Source organism: Mucor velutinosus (genome assembly GCF_035048745.1).
Source record: "Mucor velutinosus strain NIH1002 chromosome Unknown tig00001563, whole genome shotgun sequence".
Taxonomy (NCBI): domain Eukaryota; kingdom Fungi; phylum Mucoromycota; class Mucoromycetes; order Mucorales; family Mucoraceae; genus Mucor; species Mucor velutinosus.
The window spans coordinates 3,403,608-3,427,133 of record NW_027041904.1 but is presented as its reverse complement, the minus strand read 5'-3'; the positions used below and the strand labels follow the sequence as shown (position 1 = coordinate 3,427,133).

The following is a 23,526-nucleotide window of genomic DNA, read 5'->3' as shown; positions in this document are numbered from 1 at the left end:
AAAGCTTTAATTTACTCTTTGAAGTATGCGTATTGATAAATTTCTTGTTAGTAACTACAGTATACCAGCTAAATCTAAGGCTGCAATGCTATTCTTTGTCGAAATGCTCGCACTAGAGAATGTAGTATTGACGCCATTGGCATTCGATGAACCTGTTGGTAGAGGATGCACGTTACGTGGTTTCCAGGAAGTATATCATTTAGAATGAATCACTATTTCTTTAACATGGCTTCATGGAGAGGTTTGTTCCTTGTACGTAGAGTATGTCTGTACGCTTAAACATCTTCCTGATCATGCCTACAAACAAGTTGCATCGTGTGAAGCATACATGCTGAATATACAACCAGCAGATGTCAAAATCACTGGTTGACAAAACGCCTATCAGATTTCTTCTCTTTTTCTTTTACTAAGCATTTAGATGAGTAGACTTTTGCTTAAGCTGCGTATGTACATTCAATCATGCTTGATGCTTGGTCTTTTGCTATACTTGATCTCATGTCTAATCAATCAATCAAGAGACGGGTTTTCAAACGAAATGCTATAAAGAGCTGTGCATGGAAGGTTTCAAACTTTTTTTCTCCTTTCTTCATTTATTGATGTTATTATACTATACATCACCTTTGTTCAGACAACAGTAATTGAAGAATAAGCAAATGCCTAGTGTAAAAGCAACAGTAAAAACAGAAGCTCTACCAGTCAAACGTTCAAGAGGCAGACCTCGCAAGATTGCTCCTGCTTCTGCCACTACTGCTGCCCTCAAAAGAAAAGCAGTTGAACCAGAAGAAGGTGCCATATTGAAGAAGGTCAAGGAGGAGGCCGTAGTACAGAGACCTCTTAGACCCAAGAGAACGGCTGCTGTCAAGTTGGAGCCCAAAGCTGAATCAGTGAGTGCTACTATCAAGAAGGAGCGTAAGGTAAAGAAAGAGCTTGCTGCGAACTCTGTGTCAAAAGTCAAGAGGGTGGTGAAGCCCAAGAAGCAACCCAAGGAGATGAAGCCTGCCAAGACAAAGAAGGTGGTCAAGAAAGTGATCAAGAAGGAACCAAAGCCTATGAGACAAATAAAATCAAGAATCATCTATAAGCTTCCACCTGAAGCTAGTATCTACTTGGATGATGTAAGTGAAACTATGTGAGCATAAATTGTGATAGTTGGTCCAATACTCTTTATAACTAGGCTATGCGAGGTAGAATATTACGAGCCATGAAGCAACGCATGTTTGTCATGTCGCGAGAGCTGTCTCCTCAAGATGACACTATTGAAAATTTTGAGGTCATTGGAAGCATTGGCAATGTAAGCTTGGGCTGGCGAATGTTGCTGTCTTGTAGGTTACTGATAAAGACATCTACAATATAGACTTACACGGTGACCATTGGTAATGTCATTTCATGCTCATGTATGGACCACATAATCAGACGCACACACTGCAAACACATCCTGATGGTCTTACTCAAAGTCTATCGTCTTGGATTGGACAGCCCAATGTTCCAAAGCTTGCGTACCTCAAATGAAGATCGATTGCGTGCTAGAAGTGGTGGCCGCAATGTTGACCATTCCGTCTTGGTACCCACCGCTATCCGCGAAAAGATCCTCAAATTGACAACTGGGCATTCTGAAGCCCACTCAACTGAACAAGTCAACGAGCGTCGACCTCTGGATACGTCTGATTGTCCTATCTGCTTTGAGGAATTCGAACAAGCCAAGATCAACTTGATTGATTACTGCAAGGTCTGTGGTAACAACATTCATCAAGAGTGCTTCAATATGTGGAAGGCATCCAAGGGCAGAGATGTTACCTGTGTCTATTGTCGTGCTCAGTGGGTATCTCCTAATGCCAATAATGGAGCTACCAAGAAGTCTGCTCGTCAATTGGATTCTGCACATCGCTTTGAAGGTAGAGCTAACTTTGCTCAGGAATTGGGAATGGAGCGCAAGAGAGACACCTCAACCTACAAAACCTACCGTGGCTATCAACTCTCTTTTGAAGGTGAATAAGACGACAATAATGAGGGAGAAATCTATTCATTGCACACATCATCACTACTCGATCCTATTCATTTGTTTCTTTGCATGTATTCATGGACTGATCATCGCAGCCTCATATTTCAGGTCAGCCTACATTCCATTATTCCCCCCCCCCCGCCCCCTCTTGCTATTTTATAAAACAACTACGTCGCACTTGAATAAACTCGCTTGATTGAAAGAGAAAGATTGATTTTATTGATTTATGATTTTATATATACAGAAACGATGGATAATGAATAATAGTAAAAAGTGAGACAGAAGAGAATTAACCCCAAACATCACACAAGTAACGGTTTTCGTCCATGAGCTTATCAATGACCTTGTCAGCTTCTTCATCATCGGAGGCGGCACCAAAGGAGATGGCCATGCTGCAGAAAGTACGACGCACATCACGACTCATGGAACCACTACCACAAATGTAGACAGCAGCAGGCTTGACATTGGGATCAGTAGGGAAGAGCATGCTCCAGACCTCAGCAGCGTTAGACAAGATTTCGTGTTGAACATATTTCTTGGGAGACTTTTCGATGCTTCTTGAGAAGGCGGTATGCAAATGAGTCAAGACACCTTCTTTGACATATTGCTCCAGTTCGTCGTTATAGATGTAATCTTGGTCCTTGCGACGACAGCCAAAGAAGAGGACAACATCACCCACCTTTTCACCAGCATCCTTTTGGGCCTTGCGCTCTTGCAAGAAACCACGGAAAGGCGAGAAACCAGTACCAGCAGCAATCATGATCAAGGGAACAGTGGGATCACTGGGCATACTGAAAGTGCTCTTGGAAGACTTGAGATTAGCACGAAGAGCCATACCGTCAGATCCACGCTTTAAGAAGGAGGAGGCTAAACCACTGTAATGCTTATCGTTGACAACATCATCTACGACACCAACAGTCAAGTGAGCAGCATTAGGATGAGCCAAAGGAGAAGAGGCAATAGAGTAGCGACGAGGTTGGATAACAGGAACAGAAGCCAAAAATTGACCCAAATCCAGGCGAGTAACTTGAGGGTAGGCGTTTTGCAAGTCCAACAAGGTACGGTGCTTTTTAATGAAAGCAGGGTATTGATCTTGGTTGTTGCTATCTGGCATCAGCAACTGTTCAAAAGTAGCAGCAGTTTCAGGAGCCACCTTTTTCAATTGAGAGGCGAAGCAGCCGAGCACAGCACGAGAAGGAGGAGATGAAAGATCAGCGTAATAGGTAAGCATGTTGCGCACAGAACAAGGACCCTTGATGTTGGCAGCAATAGAACGAGGAGAGACATTCTTGAGGGTTTCTTGGTCAATCTCAAAGACAGAATCTAAGATCCAGCCAAAGCTCAAAGCAACAGCCTCAACAGTAGACTCTGCGTTTTCAGGCATGACCTCTAAATGATCACCGGCGTTGTAGAGTCTGTTATCACCAACTGGTGCCAACTTGGAGATGTCAATTTCAATATGGCGAGTACTGCGAGGAGAACCGTCCTTTTGTATTTCACGGTTGGTATGCAAGATAGCCTTGGGTTCACCGTAGTGATTGCTGACAGCAGCTTCCCAATCTTCTTTGTTGGTGGGTTGGATAAACTTGACCTTGACAGCACTCATTTCAGGAGAAGAAGAGACGGCAGCGGGAACCACAGACTTGGATTCAGAGGCAGTGATACCATAGCTATCCAAAGTGTGGGTCCAGAAGTGAGCACACCAGTTACTGAAATCAGCATCCATGTCCTTGTCACCATTACCCTCGCCATTGGAGAAGAAACGCTCAGCACCGAGTTCCTCTAAACTGTCAGTGACTTTGATAGGGAAGTGTTGGTAAGTACGCCAGTTCTTGTTACCGAGACCAAAGACAGCAAAGGAGAGACCATTCAAAGTAGTTTCATGACCGTCTGTCTTGAGCTTCTCATCCAAGAACTTGTTGAACTTTTCAGCAGAGTCAGGTGGTTGACCATTGTAAGTAGCAGTACAGATAATAACCAACTCCTTGTCCAAACGCTTGCTCTTGTCTTCAGAGACAAACTTGCCGTCTTGCAAGACCTTCCATTGATCCATAGGTAAGATGGTGACATTGGCGAATCCAAAGTTCTTGGCTTGAGTGGCTAATTGATTAGCGTAATCTTGAGCAGTACCAGTTTGGGTACCGTACAAGAAGGTAATGGGAGGTAACTTGATGTCAGAGGGGGTAGCAGCAGATGAGATGACAGGCATGCTCTTGGTAGTAGCAGCAGGGGGAGCAGCACTTTCGGTCTTGCGCTTTTCAGTAGCTTCGGTGCTAGGCTCGGGGAAGTCTTCACGAGGATGGATCGTCATGTAGAGATCAACAGGCTTGGTAGTAGCCATCTTGGGATCGTATTGGACATCAGGGCCTTCATAACGGAAGTCAAACTTGTTCAAAATCATAGCCAAAACGGTCTTTGCTTCTTGTAAGGCAAATGCCATACCGATACAGCCTCTGGGTCCAGTGGAGAAGGGCAACCAAGCAAAGCGAGAACGCTTTTGTTCTTCCTCAGGAGTCCAACGGTCAGGATCGAATCGGTTATGATCGGGATAGATAGCTTCATTGTGGTGCATAGCGTATACAGACACAGCACAGACATCACCAGCCTTTACTTGATAGCCACCAGGTACAATACAGTCTTGCTTACAGTACTTTCCAAGCATACGGACTGGAGGATAGAGACGCAAGACTTCCTTGATAATTTGTTGCATGTACTTGAGGTTGGAGATTTGCTCAGAGGTAGGGTACTCATCCCAAGTGATATGGTTATCAGCAATTTCTTGAAGCAGCTTAGCCTTAACATCAGGGTGTCTAGAGAGTTCGTAGAGAGCCCAAGCAAGTGTATTGGCAGTAGTGTCGTGACCAGCGATAAGGAAAGTAACTACTTGATCACGAATATTCTCATCAGATAAGCCCAAGCTGTGTTCGTCGCGAGCATTCAACATGTAACCTAGGAGATCAATGTCCATGTTGTTGGCGTCAGGGCTTTGCTTGCGTTCCTTAATCACTTCATCCACAACGTTATGCATCAAAGTGACAGAGCGGTCAAACTTGCGGTTGGCTTCAATGGGCAGAGATTTGACAAATTGAGCTTGTTGCATACGTTGAATTGATTGCTTCAAGCAGTAGCCCATAGCTTGGATGAATTCATTGGGTGGTTGATTGCGTTCAGAGAGCAAATTGAAGTCATATCCAAAACCAACACGACCGATTGTTTCGAATGTAATGTTAGTAGTCCAGTCAATGATCTCGACAGGCTCGTCAGGAGAAAATTGATCAAAGATTTTGATGAGTTGTTGGGTGAGAATGCCCATTTCCTTTTGATAAACCTATAGTTTGGTTTGTATGAGTATCTCTCTTTTTGCAGCACAGTAGAAAAAGGAGGTTCTTACCTTAATAGCACGAGGACTGAAGGCAGGCATTAAAAGCTTGTGAGCAAGCTTCCAATCCATCTCATCAGTGTCAGTAGTGAAAAGACCTTGACCACCAAAAGCCTTGATTTCAGATAAACCAGAATTGGATACCTTCTTGGTAAAATACTCGGATTCCTTGACGAAAAGCTCTGCAATATCAGGAGAGTTGGTACCGATCACCTTTCTACCCAACATGTTGACTTCGACCAGAGGACCATAGTTAGCAAATTGGCGTACCCAACCCTCAGTGCTATACACAGACACATATACGCATATTAGCCATACATCACACAAGAACCCAGATATATTGTACTTACATATTGGGCAACATTTCATATAGAGCACCTACAAATGGAAGACTGGTAGGACCGGGAATGACTTCCTTGATATGATCCTTGACATCGACATAGACCACTTGTTGATTTCTAAGCGCATCAATGCCACCGAGCAATTCATCCTTATCGTTCAAGAGTTGAATATCAGAAGGATTTCCAGCAATACTCAACTTTTCAGCAACAAGACCACGAACAGTGTCTAAATTGGCGCCATTTCCGAAGCGAATGATGCGGCCGTCGTTCTCGACATCTCTCGTTCCTTTCAATACGACGATGAGCGAAGTTGTATTGTCTTTTGACATGATTTAAATAAATAAATAAGTATATAAATATAAGTGTTGAATGATAGAAAAGAAAAATATATCTCGGGATGAAAGAAAAATGTTTCTTTTATATAGAATTACAAGAGGCATGAATTTCTAATGTAAGCCATGTCAAAATGGTTATTCCATAAGAAAAGTCGTTTCCTGGAACAATAGTTCTGCCTATGTTTAGGTTACCATAAAAGGGTAAAAAACGCTTACTTGGCACTTGTCATTGGTAGGCATTTTGAATTGTGTCGAGCAACTTGCAGCAGGACTTGAAAGTGGCGAGAACAATAGCTGAAATGATCAGGAATACATCTGGATCTAATAGACTTTGCGTATACTCTTCTAAGCGAACATGTTTTGGCTCGACATTTAATAGTAGAGCAGGGGATTTGTCATGCATATTAGCAACTTACATGGTGTAACATTGGAATTTCTAGCACTGCATTAGCACAGCAGGCTAATTGTGCAGGTTAAATATAAGACATCCTCTTTGATTGTAAATATGAATAGTAATCCTGCATTTATCCAATAAGGCACCAGGAAATCCCACATTTGCTCCAGGAGTTTCCGTTTCTCCCGCTGAGTTTGCCTGAAAGTTTCATTTCATATTACTACACCTGATTACTTCTAGTTCATTTATCTTGAACAAAAAGGAGCTTATCACTCCAGATCAAACATCTCAAACAGAAGACGAGGTCACTGCCTTGTTCAGCAAGCACTCAACCATGGTATTATTAAATCATGTATGTAGAAACATTGCACAAATTACAAGGATGCGTGCATGTTGACAAAAAGCCATGCGCCAATGTGCAACATTGGTTGGCACTCATAGGTTATTTCCTAATCGACGGATGACATACAGCTAACGAAAATAGAAAACAGTGTGGAGAAACTCTTGGAAATGGAAAACTTGAGCTAAACTCCTACATCACAAAAAGATTTAATAAATTTTTAGCATTTTGCGATGCTAAAAAAACCAAATTGAGCATGCTAAAAATATTGTTTAAAAATAGATTTTTTTTCTTCTGAGTCACTTTTAACAAGAGACAAAATGTCTTGGAATGTCATCGTAATGCAGCTTATCTATATGAAACTCATAGCCTGCATGGGCCAAGATCTGGCTAATGAAATGGCAGAATTTTTGATCGTTAGATCAGAAATGCAACAGATGCATATACCTCAAATGCATTCTGAAATTACTCAATGAGATATTCGTAAATGGCCTGAGAAGCAGAGTAGTGTAGTCAAACCCAACATCTCGCATTCGTTGTAGTATGATAAGCGTGCTGCGAGTTGAAGAATGAAAATGCTATAGGATTAGTAGCTTATTTGCTGGTATAGCCTTCCTCGCCAGACAGCTGTTACTTGATCTTTTTAATATCTTGGCTTGATTAACATTCCAGAGCTTCCAGGTTCTTGATGCTAACAAGAGTTTACTATGCTACCATCAACCTGTGGAGACACTCTTCGTGTCAAAGTTGTCATCTTCATCCCACTGGTCATCAAGCCCCATTAGAGTGATGCGCAGCGTTCAAAGGTTTACAAAGAAATCAAAGGTTACGATGAATCTGCTGCACCTAATTCATCAAGGCCCGTCCAAACATCAGGATCAATCTTAGATCTGGTACATGGTGAAGCAAGCGCAACTAAAAAGCAACATTAGAAGTGAGTTCGAATATTGCAAACCTCGTAAAGCTTCATCTACATGGTTAGGTGCTTCTTGCTGGTAGATCTCATACAATGCTTTCCGTTCTACGAGTAACTTCTTGCAAAAGCTTCTGAACTTGTAAATTTGACTCTGTTGTAATGCTCCACATCCATACCAATACGAATGATATACAAACGAACAGACAGCATGTTTGGATTACTATTACTTCTCAAAACTGTGCATAACACAGCAAAGCTTGGGTGCATTTGAGCTGCATTTTCTTGCGTTCAAGGCTATTTTAGATCGTCAGAATAGCACCAAACAATTGCTCCCATCTGGCAGTTACTTTCTGACACGTTTGCTCAATGTTGTATTCAAAGATACAGTATTAACAAATTAAGATAGATTTCAAAAAAGGAAGACTATAAAAAGTAACCAGATACGAAAACTTTAGATTTATTAACTGATTCAAACACATCCTATTTATAAGAGATCATTACTGATGAATCATCAATCTATCTTGTTGTTTCAACTGAGTCAATACATCGTATCATGTTTATCTAATATCAGTCAATTGAAGGATCTGATTCGTTCAATCAGCCATGATGATACGATCTGTAGCCATCATTATCCTTCACTATCAGAGACCATCATAATCGATTATATGATTCACTTCTGTGTCGAACCTAATGTCCTAATGTAGACAGTGAGAAACAATGTAAATCATGATCCGACTCTTGCTGAGTTACTGAATGTCCGCAACCGCTACAGACTCAACACTCAACTTTTTGAGGATCAAAAAAAAACATGGCCAAAAATCGACCAAAAAGCATGAGGTACCCTTCATGGTTTTCATTGAAAATTAAAGGATCGCGTTTTTCACCTTGATAATGAAGACTTTTACTATGGTATATATTGAATCAAAATGCTTCTATCGATCTAACGTAACACCTGAAATCATCTTTGTAGAACTTTGATACGTAAAATCTCGACTTTTTGGCCAGAAACCTCTTTTTATATTTCTATAACTTGCTCAGTAAGCTTATTCAAAACATTTACCTTACTTGGTACTATTGGAAGCGCCTTGAAAAGTACTCCAAGAATGTATTAGGAAGTACGGGCTGATTATCACAATTTATATAGTCGAATCTCATAAAATAGTTCAATCAAGTCGAGAAAAGGCAAAATTTGGCCAATGTTAAAGAGAAAAAAAAATATCTGAGATTGAATTAATTTTGGCGGCGGCGATGGGCGACGCTGCTGCTGGCTAGAGCAAATGTCTTTCTGATGCTGACAATGATGGTGGCAATGCTGATTACGATGCTGATTAAATGGGGACCACGAATTTGAAAGAACAATTGCTTAGCTTAAATGCCTTTTTATTGCTTTTGTTGGGAGTTTTTCCCTATAAAGATGCCGTTTGCAATGGCAATCTCTCAAATAAGTCGCTGTAGATATTATAAAAGTCCTGTATTTACGCGTGGCCAGCTTTATGTCATCATCTCAAGAGCAACATCAGCGAATGGTATGACCAAAATATGTGCCACTAACGAAACTCTCTTTCACATCTTTTCAATAATAGCTTTCGTTAATATCAGTCTATAGACAAACAGCGGTTACAAGGTGGGATACCTCCTTCCCCCCCCCCTTCTGACTCGGATATAGCCTTTCTTTTACTATTAATTGATTGTTTAAAATCTACTTGATATACCAGATTTATATTATCTCAGATTTGAAATGGCTTCAGCGAGAGCGTTCTATCACTCAAAGAAGCAGAATACTCTAATAAGCTTGAGCAAATTGGCAAGCGTTTCCGTTTTTGGTTTGCTTCGCGTGAAAGATTCTTTTGTGCTGGTGGCTGTCCCCAAACGCCTCTTACAATGTTTATTGGAGATCGTGGTCTTTGTATCGGCTCTCGTTTGAATGACCATATGAAATATAATGGAAAATGGAATTCTCGCTTACATTCATCCGTTGCCACTATACATACTATTAACGAACACAAAACATCCCATACGTGTATGTACTGCTTTGGCTACACCTCCCATCTTACACAAACTATCAAAGCAAAGGATGGTAAGACTAAGACAAGATCCATTCATGGTGCGTTCCTAAGCTTAAATCCAGCCTGCGTGTCTGTTCTCAACTACAGAGTTATTCAAGATAGAGACAAGACATCTGCTTTGGCCATCGCTGTCTCTGGACTTTCCACTCTCTTATTCAAGCGGCCAATGCCTGTATTCAATCCAAAACCCAGATAATTCAGCATTGGCATTATCTTCAAGACCACCTCTTTCTGCAACAGAAACGAGAAAAGGAACGGCAGCGGTGCTGCATTGCCGGACGCTTGAGTCTTTCAAGGATATGTGCTCAGTTTAGCTTATATAAAGAACCGCTTCATTAATTTGTCATCATACTCGCAACATTCAAGTTTTCACAAATTTAACCGATTGTAAAATTTTTGATCGTTTTTTGACCTCCTCAAAAATAGACAAGATTGTAAATCACCTCAAATACTCTACAAGCTCAAAAAAGACCACTCGAGCAGCCAACTTCAGCTGCAGGAGTTCTTCGTCAAGCTGTTCCAACCAAACACTTCTATGCCTGTCCACCAAGAAGGAACAGCCTGCTTTTTGCAGCATTTCCAACACAACCACGACATCATATGGTTCAGCAAAAATAAAGTCATTAGACAACTATTGCTTAAAAATCTTCCTCTGTTATCATTCAAAGATTACAATCAAAACATGAACCCCAAGCAATGGAAAGCATTCTACAGAATACCTATGCATCAAGCTTCAAGAAATGTATGACTCAAAATCATCTACAACAAAATTTCGAGCTGAAGTCTCCTGTATCAAAGCAAATTAAAAGATATTGAAAGCGACAGATGTCAGCAATGTAATAAAGTCGAAGACGCCAGGCATCTACTCATGAACTATGGTAACAAACTAGACGTCTAGACGGCCATCTCTTACCCAACCACTCTCAAGGCACATCTTATATACAAAGACCTACAGAACTTAACTCTGTCAAAATACTTCATGACAATTTGAACCTAATGGTCAATATCTTTGGCTTCCCCGCTATCACCATCAGAGTCGTTCAGACAAATCATTATTTCGTACATTACCGCGGAACACCTTTCGACCCTCAAACAGTAATCAAATGTATCAACAGAGAATTAGATAATTCGTTCAAGATGAATAGCATTGAATTATTACCAACAAGATTACACGAACTATAATATGGCAATTGGTTTTACTCTAATATCCACTTGATCCATATCATATTATAATAAAATGTTCAGTCCTTAGACATTTTACAACCCTAATATGGAAACCGAGTTTCAAGGCATCTGTCAGGCCTGGCTCATATGAGATTAATGATTTTACAATCAATCAACAAAAATCACTGTTATTTCTACCCTATTTCCTCTGCTCAATGCTGTCAACGTTTTCTTTAAAGGATGGCCCGGAGCCTAAGAGATTTCACTACTTACTGCAGACATTTTATGCAGTCCATGAATCGTCCATGTCCAGACTAACGTTATAAGATATAGAATACAAGAAAATAGTATAATAAATTATAGCGCTAAGACTTGCCACCTACTTTCCATACGCTTTAAAAGCATCTATTACTGTATTGCCTTTATGATGGAAAGAGCATTGAGTTTGCCAGCCAGCCCCACCAGCCAAAATCAATTCAAACCCAGAATCATTGTCTGTTCCAGATTGGTCAAATTTTGATAATATTGGACTCAATCAAACTATTTTTGCAGATTCGACTAAGTAAAATATGATAATCATCCTATGCTTCTTTAAGTTTGGTCCCTGGTGGTAGGGCGAAGTGGTAGAACTCCCGTATGCCAACGGGAGGATCCCGGTTCAAATCCTGGTGAACGCAAGTTGTTTGATTTTTTTGACCTAGTACTGATGTCCTCGTTTGGTGTTTTGTGCTCTTATCCATGATCTATATTTTGACGATTTCCGCAAGACTGTACTGGCTCTAGGAGTCGCACCTTATTAGTAGTAGATTTCTTTCCCAACTTAGTTCAAAAAATATCTTATTCCCCTTCATTGCAGACATTGGGTCCACCAACAGTCTTGTCTATCACTCATAGCGACATTTACAGGACTTTAAATAAAACCTGGAGCTCGTCTCCCCTACAAAAAAAAAAAAAAAAAAAAAAATGCTTCTTTAAGTTTTCTTGGAGTACTTTTCAAGGCGCTTCCAATGGTACCAAGTAAGGTAAATGTTTTGAATAAGCTTACTGAGCAAGTTATAGAAATATAAAAAGAGGTTTCTGGCCAAAAAGTCGAGATTTTACGTATCAAAGTTCTACAAAGATGATTTCAGGTGTTACGTTAGATCGATAGAAGCATTTTGATTCAATATATACCATAGTAAAAGTCTTCATTATCAAGGTGAAAAACGCGATCCTTTAATTTTCAATGAAAACCATGAAGGGTACCTCATGCTTTTTGGTCGATTTTTGGCCATGTTTTTTTTGATCCTCAAAAAGTTGAGCAAAGGTGCCAGAAAGTTATTACTATCTAAGCACAAACGTTTGACGTCATTCCGGTGGCTCAGAAAGGTCTACCTGTCAAGATATGAAGGCTCGAAAGCTGTCAAATTTACTTATGTCTTTGCTTTGTAGCTTTTGTTTACACGACATGAATTACATCTTTGGTAGCTGAAATCTTCTGGAAGGGCAGTTCTGCAGTCTGTGCAATTTCCAAATCGAATTGGAGGCATATTGGTCTTGGTAAAGCCATTTCATGCAAATTTTGATGCGCTATATTATTGGTAGGCTTAATAATAATAGAAATAAAAGGCTGAATTGGCTGCTTGAATGCTATGGTTTTGCACCTTCACTTCGCTAAGGTAAAGCCCCCTTATAGGTCAACATTACCAAATGTTGAATTAGATGCGTTATGTTCTTGGTAGAGGGACCAAGTTTCCCCCCTCCCCAATGCTAGCTTCGCTGGTGGTTTTTTCGAGCCTTATACGGTACTCAGTGCTTTAATTTTTTTACGTCTCTGATCTCTGATTAGTCGCTCCGATGATTTTTATAGTTTTCTGGTAAATATATTAGAGGTGATGGTGGGTGGGAGATGCCAGACATTATGCTCGCAAGATTCGAGGCATACTGAAGAATGTTGAGCGCAGATTTAATCGGTTTTGGCTGGCAAAATGCTTTTCATATGACAACAATCGATGCTTGCGAAGCTAATAAGAGAGATATTACGATTTGAGGAGTATTATAGTTTAGCTTGTCTATTTATTTTTGACTTTACTACGCCTTTTTTGTCTGGAAGCTTTGATGGTAGAATATAGCCCACTAGAGGCGGATTCTAAAGCAGAATGGAAAATCGTGGCCATACTCAACATTGCATATGATATGTCAACTATGTGTTTGAGTTTCATCTTAAAACTAATAAGCAGTGTCGACAAGAGGTTTTAAGGTTCTTGAATAGTTCAAAGACGTAGACTCGAGCGAGCGACTAACATACACAACAATACAAAAGGTTTTGTTTGTATCTGGTTATCAGTTGATACACTATTTTCCCTCCAATTTTTTTACATCAGGCTTTTTTCCTCTCGCAATATGGGTCATTAATTACACACATGTCCATCAAAATAATGCAGATGGATTTCAAAACGAAATACAAAACTGGTTTTGCTCTTTATCACCATTCAGTGTCATTATCACAGAATTACGGATCATGAGTTACTACATTTTTCAAAATCAGGTTTGCATAAAATTAAATATATGTCATGTTTACACAACTGAATTGGATCTATAGTATTATAGAAATAATTGTCATTGAAAGAACGGGTGTTTGAGGGATTGAGGATTAGCATGAATTGGATGACTAAAATGCAGCAAATATGAACTTGTTTTCCTAGCATAACTTTAAAACCAAAAACCTTGTGATATGTAGCAGTATATTTCATTTATTAGGTCTCGAAACCAAGAAAATGATAATCAGGCACTTGAGTTTCATTTGAAATGGCATGAACCACGGCCGGCGACACGGGGGGTGATAAGATTAAATTATAATGCTTAAACCATTTGTTTCATTGAAATACGGAACGCAGTTTTACCATTTTTACATAAAAAGCATAAATTATTTAATTCTTCATGTTGTAGCTCTAATTGGTTTTCTCTGAGAAAACCTTGTGTAATTTGAGTAGGAAATAGTTTCACTATGACCGACAATATATGTTTATATCATTGACTGTACACATGTGAATAGAAGCTGATGGATCAATTTTTTATATCGTCTTCAATATCGCGATCTCGGGGGGCGAGTTTGATTTTCGCTTTTTCATTTGCAGAGGATTTAAGAACTTTAATTTAAGTGTCACTTGGCTTTTTAAGGAAATAGTTACCGGGAATTTGGGACCAATGCTCTGAATTATTCTGATGAACAAATAAGTAGATGAATGGCAAAATATTCAACGATTGAAAGTTTGTGTGATGCTATAGGGAGCACGTTCCTGCGCGCATGAAATAGCCCCTCAATGCAAAGCAAGGAAATGTATTCATAAACAATCCATCGTATCCAATGAGCTATTGCTCAAGATTCAATGTAGCTAGATGTATATTATAATCGCTACCAAAGAAACAATCAATACAAGGGTTTCCTAGACAAAACAACAGTTGGATAGGCTCTTATAATGTAAGAAAGAAGGAACGAAACGATTCCTACTTCAATATAGATGTGAATAAAGAATGGCTGTTTTTATTGAACGATATTAATGATGATGATGACATTATAGAGTTGTAATCCCTTGTAAAATAGAAGAAAAGAATAATACACAAGCATCTTGGTCCCAAATAGTAAATAGACTATAAATTTTCACTCCTGTTTATCATATACAAACACATACATGCTAAATTCAGACACATTGTTATGTCCTCAGTTGATATGCACAACATTCAACAAATGAATACATGAAACGTCTGACTACCTCCCCATTTGATATACTTAACACTTTTCACAAAATAAATTCTACAAGTTTATAGTTTATCGTTCCATTGGGGACTGGAGCCAAGGTCATGGATTTCTGAGTAACAAGATGGTGCATTTCAATTTGGTGAGAAAAAATGAGGCACTTTAAATGATTACAAGGACACACGTTTCTGTGTCAGAATAGCCTCAATAGTAAAAATACTAAATTTCTGTACAATTGGGGGGGGGGGGTTAAAGGTAAAGGGGCTTTTAGTTTAGCATCACACAGGACACACATTTACTGCAGTAGATCGCGGAATATCAAGATATTCATCGATTTTTACCTTACATATAACAACTTTCTCTACCCATGTCCATTTTTTTCTCTGAGAGAATATCTGAAGCGCGGCCTTATTGATTCCAATACACAGAAATAAAAAGATGCTACCAAAAGAAACAGATAAAACCAGATGATAATATGCAATGCAATAGTGTACATAACGCCCAATCAATGCTAGTGTCGAAATCACCGGTTTCACAACTATCTCCCATAAGATACATTTCACGATACCCCCGAGAAAACATCGATTTTTTCTAATTGAGTACTAGACTATACCTCTTTAAGAAAAATGCTAAAACATATTTCAGTGTTTTAGATTGTCTTATTTTTTTATAGTGTATCTGCTATATCAGCCTTCGAATATATTTGTTTAAAAACAAATAATCATGAACATTTAATCGTTTGTTTTCGTATCGTATCTAATTTCTGTCATATAATTCACATTATGTTGGGAAAAAGAGGGGTTCGATTAAAGGGGCTAGCAGGAGAGGCCGCGAGAATGGGTGATCGAGTGGAAAATTTTTTATATAGATTTTGAAATTAGTCGATTTGAACATTTATCTATTAAACCTTGTCTTTCAAGAATTCATTCGCATGGATACAATTAGCAGAGTCGTAAAAGCAAAGCAGTTTTGAGTTATATAAGATATGCTCTCCTTTTTCCAATTTTTTTCCTCTCAAGTAATGTGGGTGATTTATGTAAAAATTTGCCATTGTGGAACGCCCATATAGTTCTTAATTTGTATAGACGCCTTTTTACACTTTATGGGCCAGACCTGAGGGAATCCGTATCCCGTCCAAATCGGCAAATGTTGGTAGTTTTTTTCTTCTTCGGATTTTTCCGATTATCTTGCCAAAAACCAACTTTTCGCTTTTCTTTCCCCTTTCTCTTAGTTTTTTATTTTTATTGAAAAAAAGAAAAAATACCTGTTTTTTACATTTAGGTAAAAATACCAAAAAATCATCTCTCTCCTTTGAAGCTTATTTTTTTGTTGAATTTATAGATTTATATTATCAAAGTCGAATTTTATTATATCATATAATAAAAAGCAATCAATATGAATCGACAAAATCAATTTTTGCAGCAACAGCAACAGCAACAGCAACAGCAACAACAGCAGCATCAACAGCAGCAACAGCAGCAACAGCAGCAATTTCAGCAGCAGATGCAACATCCTTCAGCCGCTCAACCAACCCCACCTTCAATTGAACCAGTACAAAAGAAACGTACCGCATCCAAGTTGATTTCAAATAATAACAGAAAGAGGTCTCACTCATCATCTTCATCGACTTCATCATCTGGGTCTCCTTCCACTAACATCTTCTTGACTGCAAGCTCTTCTGATTCTGGTTCATCAACAATGGCATCCATCAAAAGTACCCCTACAAAGAAAAAGAGAAATGCCTCCACATTGAATAGTAGTAGCACAGACTCCTCATCCGCAGAGAGTGGCGCTTCATCTACCCCGATGCCATCGAAAACATCAGGCTCGTCCTTTGCTTCGCCAAACATCATCCCACCTCGATTGACAGCGCAAAGAAGCGTACCGGCATTTTTGAACAAACTTTACAAGTAAAATCGTTATTCTGACAAAAGTATAAATATACTAAAAAAAAACTTTTATATAGTATGGTCGAAGATTTTTCAACGACTGATTTGATTCGATGGTCAAACGACGGCACATCTTTTATAGGTAGAGAGCATATCCATCGTCTGTCTACTGTCCACCCAAACTAAATTTGTAAAAATAGTGGAAAAGCATGAAGAATTTGCCAAAACCGTCCTACCAAGATTCTACAAGCACAACACATTTGCATCTTTTGTTCGACAATTGAATATGTACGATTTCCATAAAGTGCCACATCTTCAACAAGGCGTGTTGATAGCCGAAGCAGAGCATGAAATTTGGGAATTCAGCAATCCTCATTTTCAGCGTGGTCGTCCTGATCTCTTGGTGCTCGTCACCCGTAAGCGTAACAGAGACAGAGATGCCATCGACAGCGAAACTGTTACTTTATCTACTCTGGCTCAAGATTTAGATGCACTCAAGAAGCACCAGTCTACCATCGGTACAGAATTGAACGATCTGCATCGAGATAACGAAATTCTATGGCAGGAAACACTCAATGCCAGAGAAAAGTATCAGAGACACCAAGAAGCTATCGAGAAGATCTTGCAATTTCTCACCGCCATCTTTGCCAATGATAATTTAGCTATCAGTGCTAGTACGTACAAAACGAAGCTCACTATTTCAAATGTATATTTAACCATATTTGTAGATAACGCAGATTTATTCCCAAAGGCTTTAATAGAAGAAGCAGCGTCGCTAGCTGGCATGACATCGAAATTAGATAGCGCAAAGAAATCTGCAGCACCTTTGCCTAATTCACTCGCTTCATCTGCGTTGTCCAACATCTTGTCATCTGTACTGAGACTTTACTCAAACAACTCACCACCCAGTCCAGAACTATCACAATCTATGATTAACAATCATCACAATAGACAACATCATCAACAGCAGGCTTCGTCATCGGGAGCAAAAGAGAGTTCATCCATGTCTTCTTCCTCAGACTCGTTCTATCCTCAATCGCCCAGAGAAAAGAAGGAAGATGCTACACCCCCTTCTCTTGTCGATTTTTCAAAAACACTTAACACAGCCACCCGCTCTGCCCAGAATATTACGCAAGATATCGATATGTTGCAAGTCAATATTGAGTCACTAGCCAACGACTTGGGCATTGACCCCAACCAGTTTGATGACGATGCGGTCTCAGAGCGTTGTTTCCAGGACAATGGGATGATGAATAATAATGACAGCGTTAGTACCGCAGACCCTTTCAAGATCTACAATGACATGAATAGCGATCAGAATATGAATCAGTTTACGTACAGTCTGCAACAGCCTCCCTCCTCTCTACAGTACCAGCAACAAAGACATCATCAAAAGCAACAGCAACCGCAACAACCGCAACGAAGACAGCAACCACAGCCTCAGCAACAATCACAACAGCAGACAGAGCAAATGGGCAGACCTTCCATGGCATCTCAGATGCAATCATACACTCAACCCTCTCCGTCGAGAAACAACTCCATGTCTCACATGCAGCCACCGCAACAACCGCAACCACCGTATCCTATGCATTACAATACAAACAATAGGGATCCTAAAATCAATGTCAATCAGACACCTGATGGAGGCTATCGCCAGTTCATTTCAACGATGAACTATTCAGACTCGTTTGGACCTAACTATCCTAGTGAATCAGAGGCATCCAATTACACACCTACAACACCTGCTGGTCCATCACCACACACCTTACAACAAAATAGGAGCTACTTTAGTTGCGGTAATGATGATATGATGGCAGCAGCAGCAGCAGCAGCAGCAGTTGCCGTTGGTGGTTCTACTGGAGTTTCTGCTTCCAACCCTGATAATAATGCCGAACCTTACAACATGTACACTGCACCAGCTGATTTGAACAGACCATCTTACTACAATGGCATGCCATCTGGAGAAACCTATAACGATAACACTTAAAAAACTCGGATACCTCTTGCTTTTTTTTTTTTTACTATGAACATTTGCTAAATGTTCAGATATAATTTTTTTATATATTCATACCCTTCATCCCACTTAAAACGCCCCTCACACACACGCGCACACATTATATCTTCTCTCCCCCTTTTTTTTTATCTCGAAAGAAGATTTGTATTGTTGTTTAATTATTTCATTTGCTTATAAATTATAGTATGCATTTCTTTTTTTTTATTTTCTATCTTATTTATGACCTATGCCGCTTTTCCCTTTATTTGATTTTAATGTGTAGATATTTCTTAATGTGTGTCGCTCTCGCTCCTTTTTTTTTCCCTATATGTAAATAGCTATAGTATTTATAAACCAAGAAGTATCAATAAATGGAAAAAGTTTTATCACATCAACTATAAGGCTCTCTAGATAATAATATAGTACGAGAGCATTTAATGAAATCCCCATCTGGTGATAAAATTTTGCTTTGTTTTAGTGTCATCAAGTGCGTCTTTACATATTTAGTAAAGTCTACATTGCACATCTGTAACAGAAAAGTATGGGTTAGTCCCCAGTGATGCCTTGGCAGCTTTTTCAATCTTATCATTTTAAAATGCTAGCTATTACAAAGAAGCTGAACATCATCAGACATTAGATCGGCAATTATGATCACTTCCATGCTAAAAACAATAGAGCAGTGTTATTACTACGCACAATGCACCCAGCTACCTACGTACCAACGACGTCAGTCATCTCTTATCATCCTCCCCCCAAAAAAACTTAATATCACGGGAACTCATGTTCAATATTGCAAATACAGGGTTTGTCAATAGAATCAAGCTCTGTGACATGAGCTAAGTCCCATATTACATCCAAACGAGGCAACATCAGCTGCAAACAGGCCATGACAAATAGCCAATCTATTCCTTTTTTCAGACACTTTGACAAGAATTTGACCAGCTTGCGTCGAAATAGTGCCATTTGATGTGGATCTTGAATGAGTATTCTTGAATATTTATATTTTAAGGAATTGCGAGGAGTACACTTGAGATGTACATCTTACGAACCAATTCAGCTTGTATCCAGATTTAACGCAATTTCATACAGCAGCTGTTTTTATCATTATATGAAGAGCTATCTTGAAGGTAAAGTGTCTTTTGACAGTTTATGGATTTTTTTTCGGAATTATGCCCATTCAAAGCTGAACACTGCATGGCAGGTGCCGTTTTTCATGCCTTGAATAATCATGAACGAAAACACTGCGATTTTACATATATTTTGGCGGTGAGCCAGGCTGACTGGCGTTGCCGTATACGAAAATGTCCAAAAAAGCAAAATAATGTATTCAAGCTAAGCGATAGTCCTTTCACATTCATGATCCTCGTATAATTAGCATCCCAATCATTACTGTCATCATTAGAAAGGCATTTGGGTCAGCCAGCAGCAGAGTTCGCTACCGCCACCGCCAAACCTAATTCAAACTTAGCTTATTTTTTCTGTTCAATACTGGACAGATTCTGTCTTTTGTCGACTTCTTTAATCTACTTTGTAGCAATCTCTTTCGCATGTCAGACACTAGTCAAGTACATCAACGTTCCTCGCAAGCTGACACTGCGGCTCCACTGTTGTGGACTCATGTGGTTAACTCACGCCGCAAAGGCAACAACAGACAACAACAATCCATCGTCTCTTTCAACCCCACCATCGTCAAACGACCTGTTACTGAAGCAGAAGCCTCGCAACAGGCCATCAATGGGGATACTTCGCCACCACCTCAGGCGGTCATCCGTCCATTCCTCAAAGGCGTGGAACAGGATTCCGTCTTCATCGATCTGACACCTATCAAGGATCGCAGTCTCTTGAACAAGGCTCTTCTTCAATTCAACGAATCCTCCAATGCTGAAGACATGTATGAAGAATTCCTTGGATACAGGAAACAACCTCGACACTACCTCAACCATGCCTTCTTGGAAACCATGTGGCTGCCCAACAGCGGAGGTCGTAAGACTCTCATTGAAGAAGGTATTACTCTAGAAGATGGCATCTTTGTGAAAGGGTTTGCCTCGTACCATGCCGATGCTAGGATTGTGAAACTGACTCTGGAGAATCTCCCTTTCTTGCCTGCCCTTCAGTTGAAGGAGGAAATGGCTGCCCGTCTTTCTGCGTTCGGGGATGTCTTGGATCACGGCATCTCGAGAACTGATGGGATCTATCAAGGAGAAGGCTATGCTACTCTTAATCTAACGGTTCCTTCCAGCCCTGATTATGAATGTCAATAGTTACATCCCGATGGTAAATCTTGCCCTGGTCATCGCCATTTGGAGAAACTCAGTCGTGTCATTGTCTGAAATTTGACAGCTTCGGCTCAACGAAAAGTTTTACTCCAATGGGATCAAATGCCGGCTTTCTGTCATAATTGTCAAAGCTCTGAACACTGTCGGGCTGATTGTCCTGACTACAAGGAGTGGGTTCGCTGCCACCATTGCAATGAAACTGGACATGTGGTGAAGAACTGCAGTCGCAATGACAGCCCAAACAAGGTCCGTGCGGTGGAAAACACTCCTGCCAAACCCCGAAAGGGCTCTCAGGTGGCCAAAGAGGGTAAAAAGGGTACTCAAGGTGGCTCCAAAGTAACTCCTGGTGGTGCTCCAGTTGGAAACAAAGGTAATGCCCAAGGAAAAGGCCAGGATGTTGCATCTGGTGGACCCCAGGGTGGTTCCAATAATCGAACTGCTGCTACCCAGCAAGGTAGCTCTCAAGGTGACGATGACAGTCAAACAGGTGCTAGAAAGCAGGCAGTTGATAGAGATGTTCAAATGGATGATCTTCCAGAACTCCAAGTTAAAGAAGTCGATGGGAAAGAAGCTTCCAATGATATTGTTATGTACGACTCTTCTATCCATTCTGCTAATGAAAGAGAGGAGCGCCCTGAATGCCCTGCGAAGAAGATCGGTAAATTTAATGGCGCGGATGATATTAGCTCTGCCAAACAACAAGCTGCATCTAATGAAGTAGAGACTGGACACCAACTCGGCTTAACAGGCCCTCCTTCACCTCCCCAACATTAATGTGATTAATCAGCAAAATACATTGAAAATAGCCACCCTCAATTGCCGTGGCCTAAAAAACAGATAACACCAAAAAAAGACAACAATGTATAAGATATCTTCGAACATTAGGATATGACATCTTAGTACTTCAAGAAACACATGCAACAGACAACACATTTATAGACATACTCAACACTTAATTTACTTGCAAGTCGAGTCTTTGAACTCAACATTGCGGCATCATTTCCCTCAGCACTCATTACACACTCAAACACATTTCAGAAGGCATTGATGGGGGTCGATTTATCTTGGCTTCCCTTCATCTTACTCAAGACTTGGAAACTTCACCCAATTTACCACCAATAGCAACAATACTTAATATTTACGGTCGTGCGTCCGCTCACACCGACCGATCAGCATTCTATTCAGAACTCATTGACACACAAATTGTCAAAGATACTATTACTAATACAACAAGCACCACCTTTATCATGGGAGACTTCAACTACCAGTACAAGGATCGTCGAGTCGATGGCACCCTCACCAGTGCGCCAGTGGAATGGACCGATCTACTCGATGACTACTTTATTGACGTTTTTGGGAATGATAAACATAACACTTGGCATAGTAGAAGCAATGCAGGGATTCTGGATTACATCTTTTGTAGTTCAAACGCTCATCATTTAGTCACTAGCACTAACCAGCAGTATCTATCTCCTGCCTGGACCGAACATGAACTCTTGGGATTCTCTTTTCGATTTCAAGATGCGAATGGCCGTGGCCCTGGTAACTGGAAGGCAAATCCGTTCTTGGCTCGCAACAAGGCATTTAGGAAGGCATTGGCAGAATTCCTCATTGATAGTGAGGCACGTCTGGCAGAGATCAAGCGTTTATCCACTCCACAACAACAATGGGATTGGATCAAAGCCGAAGTAAAGATGTTTATCAAACAATATCAAATGGAGGATTTGAACTGGCGGAAACAGCAGCTACACCAACTGCTATCAAAGAGAAACAAGATGATACGGCATAAGAAGACAAGAGGCTTGGTTTTTCAAGGCTTGGACATGGTTAATTAACAGATCCAATCTCTCCAGCACTCTCTTGCAGAAATAGAGATCTTGAAGGCAGGTAAATTTTGGCGGGAACATGGTGAGAAATCTCCAGGCTTCCTGAAGCGCTCTGTGGTGTCTCGAGAAAATTGTCGTTCAATTGCGGAACTCACGAACCCTACGACTGGCGATCTATGTCAAGATCAATCTAGCATCTCCAACATTGCTACCAACTTTTACACCTCACTTTTCACACCGGAGGCTTTGGATTCAACAGCCCTCAGTGTTATAATTCGCAACATCCCAGGTCATTTGAAGCTCAACAGCGATTAGCAGGAATCATTGATGATGCCTACTGATGTGGAGGAACTCTTGACCGATAGCAAGCAGGCTCGTCGTTTGAGTAGTCCTGGACCTGATGGATTACCTTATGAAATCCTGCACTTGGTAATGAAATTTCCACCGTTCCATGATCTCATCCAATTAGTCTACAGTAAAGCTTTAAAGAAGGGTAAGTTCCCGCCACATTGGAAAGAATCCGTTATGTGTCTGCTTTACAGGAAAGGCGATCCAGCTGAAATGAAGAACTACCGTCCTCTGTCTCTGGCTAATTCAGACTACAAGCTCTTCACTCGCAATATCAACCGTCGAATCATGGAAGTCTCTTCCAACTTGACCAGCCGACATCAGCTTGGATTTATTCCTGGTCGATTCATTGCCAAAAATGGCATGATCTGCCAGCTGCTTATGGAAGATGCACAACGTAAATGGTCTATTGCTGAACAACAGGAAAATGATCCTAAGCACCTTGGATTATGACATCGGTCTTCTTCTGGACCAAGAAAAGGCATACGATCGGGCGAACTTGGAATATTTGACGAAGGTACTGG

At 40.2% G+C, this 23,526-nt stretch overlaps 8 protein-coding genes across 8 annotated transcripts; 7 read left to right on the top strand and 1 right to left on the bottom strand.

Moving 5' to 3' along the window:
• Window positions 1–653: 653 nt before the first annotated feature.
• On the top strand, window positions 654–1,993 carry FEN1 (Elongation of fatty acids protein 2; the record flags this gene model as incomplete). Its single annotated transcript, XM_064828970.1, has 3 exons — window positions 654–1,115; window positions 1,175–1,291; window positions 1,355–1,993. The coding sequence occupies 3 exons, from the start codon at window positions 654–656 to the stop codon at window positions 1,991–1,993; spliced, it is 1,218 nt and encodes a 405-aa protein (XP_064686172.1).
• A 295-nt stretch (window positions 1,994–2,288) lies between these two features.
• On the bottom strand, window positions 2,289–6,048 carry ATC70_009741 (uncharacterized protein; the record flags this gene model as incomplete). Its single annotated transcript, XM_064828969.1, has 3 exons — window positions 2,289–5,327; window positions 5,391–5,661; window positions 5,729–6,048. 3 exons carry the CDS (start codon window positions 6,046–6,048, stop codon window positions 2,289–2,291), a joined length of 3,630 nt encoding a protein of 1,209 aa, XP_064686171.1.
• Window positions 6,049–16,065: 10,017 nt separating this feature from the next.
• ATC70_009740 (uncharacterized protein) lies at window positions 16,066–16,584 on the top strand (the record flags this gene model as incomplete). The annotated part of the gene is made up of 1 exon (XM_064828968.1): window positions 16,066–16,584. The coding sequence occupies one exon, from the start codon at window positions 16,066–16,068 to the stop codon at window positions 16,582–16,584; it is 519 nt and encodes a 172-aa protein (XP_064686170.1).
• Window positions 16,585–16,637: 53 nt separating this feature from the next.
• Window positions 16,638–18,546, top strand: ATC70_009739 (uncharacterized protein; the record flags this gene model as incomplete). The annotated part of the gene is made up of 3 exons (XM_064828967.1): window positions 16,638–16,701; window positions 16,760–17,233; window positions 17,288–18,546. The coding sequence occupies 3 exons, from the start codon at window positions 16,638–16,640 to the stop codon at window positions 18,544–18,546; spliced, it is 1,797 nt and encodes a 598-aa protein (XP_064686169.1).
• Window positions 18,547–20,099: 1,553 nt separating this feature from the next.
• On the top strand, window positions 20,100–20,813 carry ATC70_009738 (uncharacterized protein; the record flags this gene model as incomplete). The annotated part of the gene is made up of 1 exon (XM_064828966.1): window positions 20,100–20,813. One exon carries the CDS (start codon window positions 20,100–20,102, stop codon window positions 20,811–20,813), a length of 714 nt encoding a protein of 237 aa, XP_064686168.1.
• Window positions 20,814–20,930: 117 nt separating this feature from the next.
• On the top strand, window positions 20,931–21,602 carry ATC70_009737 (uncharacterized protein; the record flags this gene model as incomplete). The annotated part of the gene is made up of 1 exon (XM_064828965.1): window positions 20,931–21,602. The coding sequence occupies one exon, from the start codon at window positions 20,931–20,933 to the stop codon at window positions 21,600–21,602; it is 672 nt and encodes a 223-aa protein (XP_064686167.1).
• Window positions 21,603–22,075: 473 nt separating this feature from the next.
• On the top strand, window positions 22,076–22,663 carry CHS4_3 (Chitin synthase 4; the record flags this gene model as incomplete). Its single annotated transcript, XM_064828964.1, has 1 exon — window positions 22,076–22,663. One exon carries the CDS (start codon window positions 22,076–22,078, stop codon window positions 22,661–22,663), a length of 588 nt encoding a protein of 195 aa, XP_064686166.1.
• Window positions 22,664–22,981: 318 nt separating this feature from the next.
• ATC70_009735 (uncharacterized protein) lies at window positions 22,982–23,455 on the top strand (the record flags this gene model as incomplete). Its single annotated transcript, XM_064828963.1, has 1 exon — window positions 22,982–23,455. One exon carries the CDS (start codon window positions 22,982–22,984, stop codon window positions 23,453–23,455), a length of 474 nt encoding a protein of 157 aa, XP_064686165.1.
• Window positions 23,456–23,526: the final 71 nt, after the last annotated feature.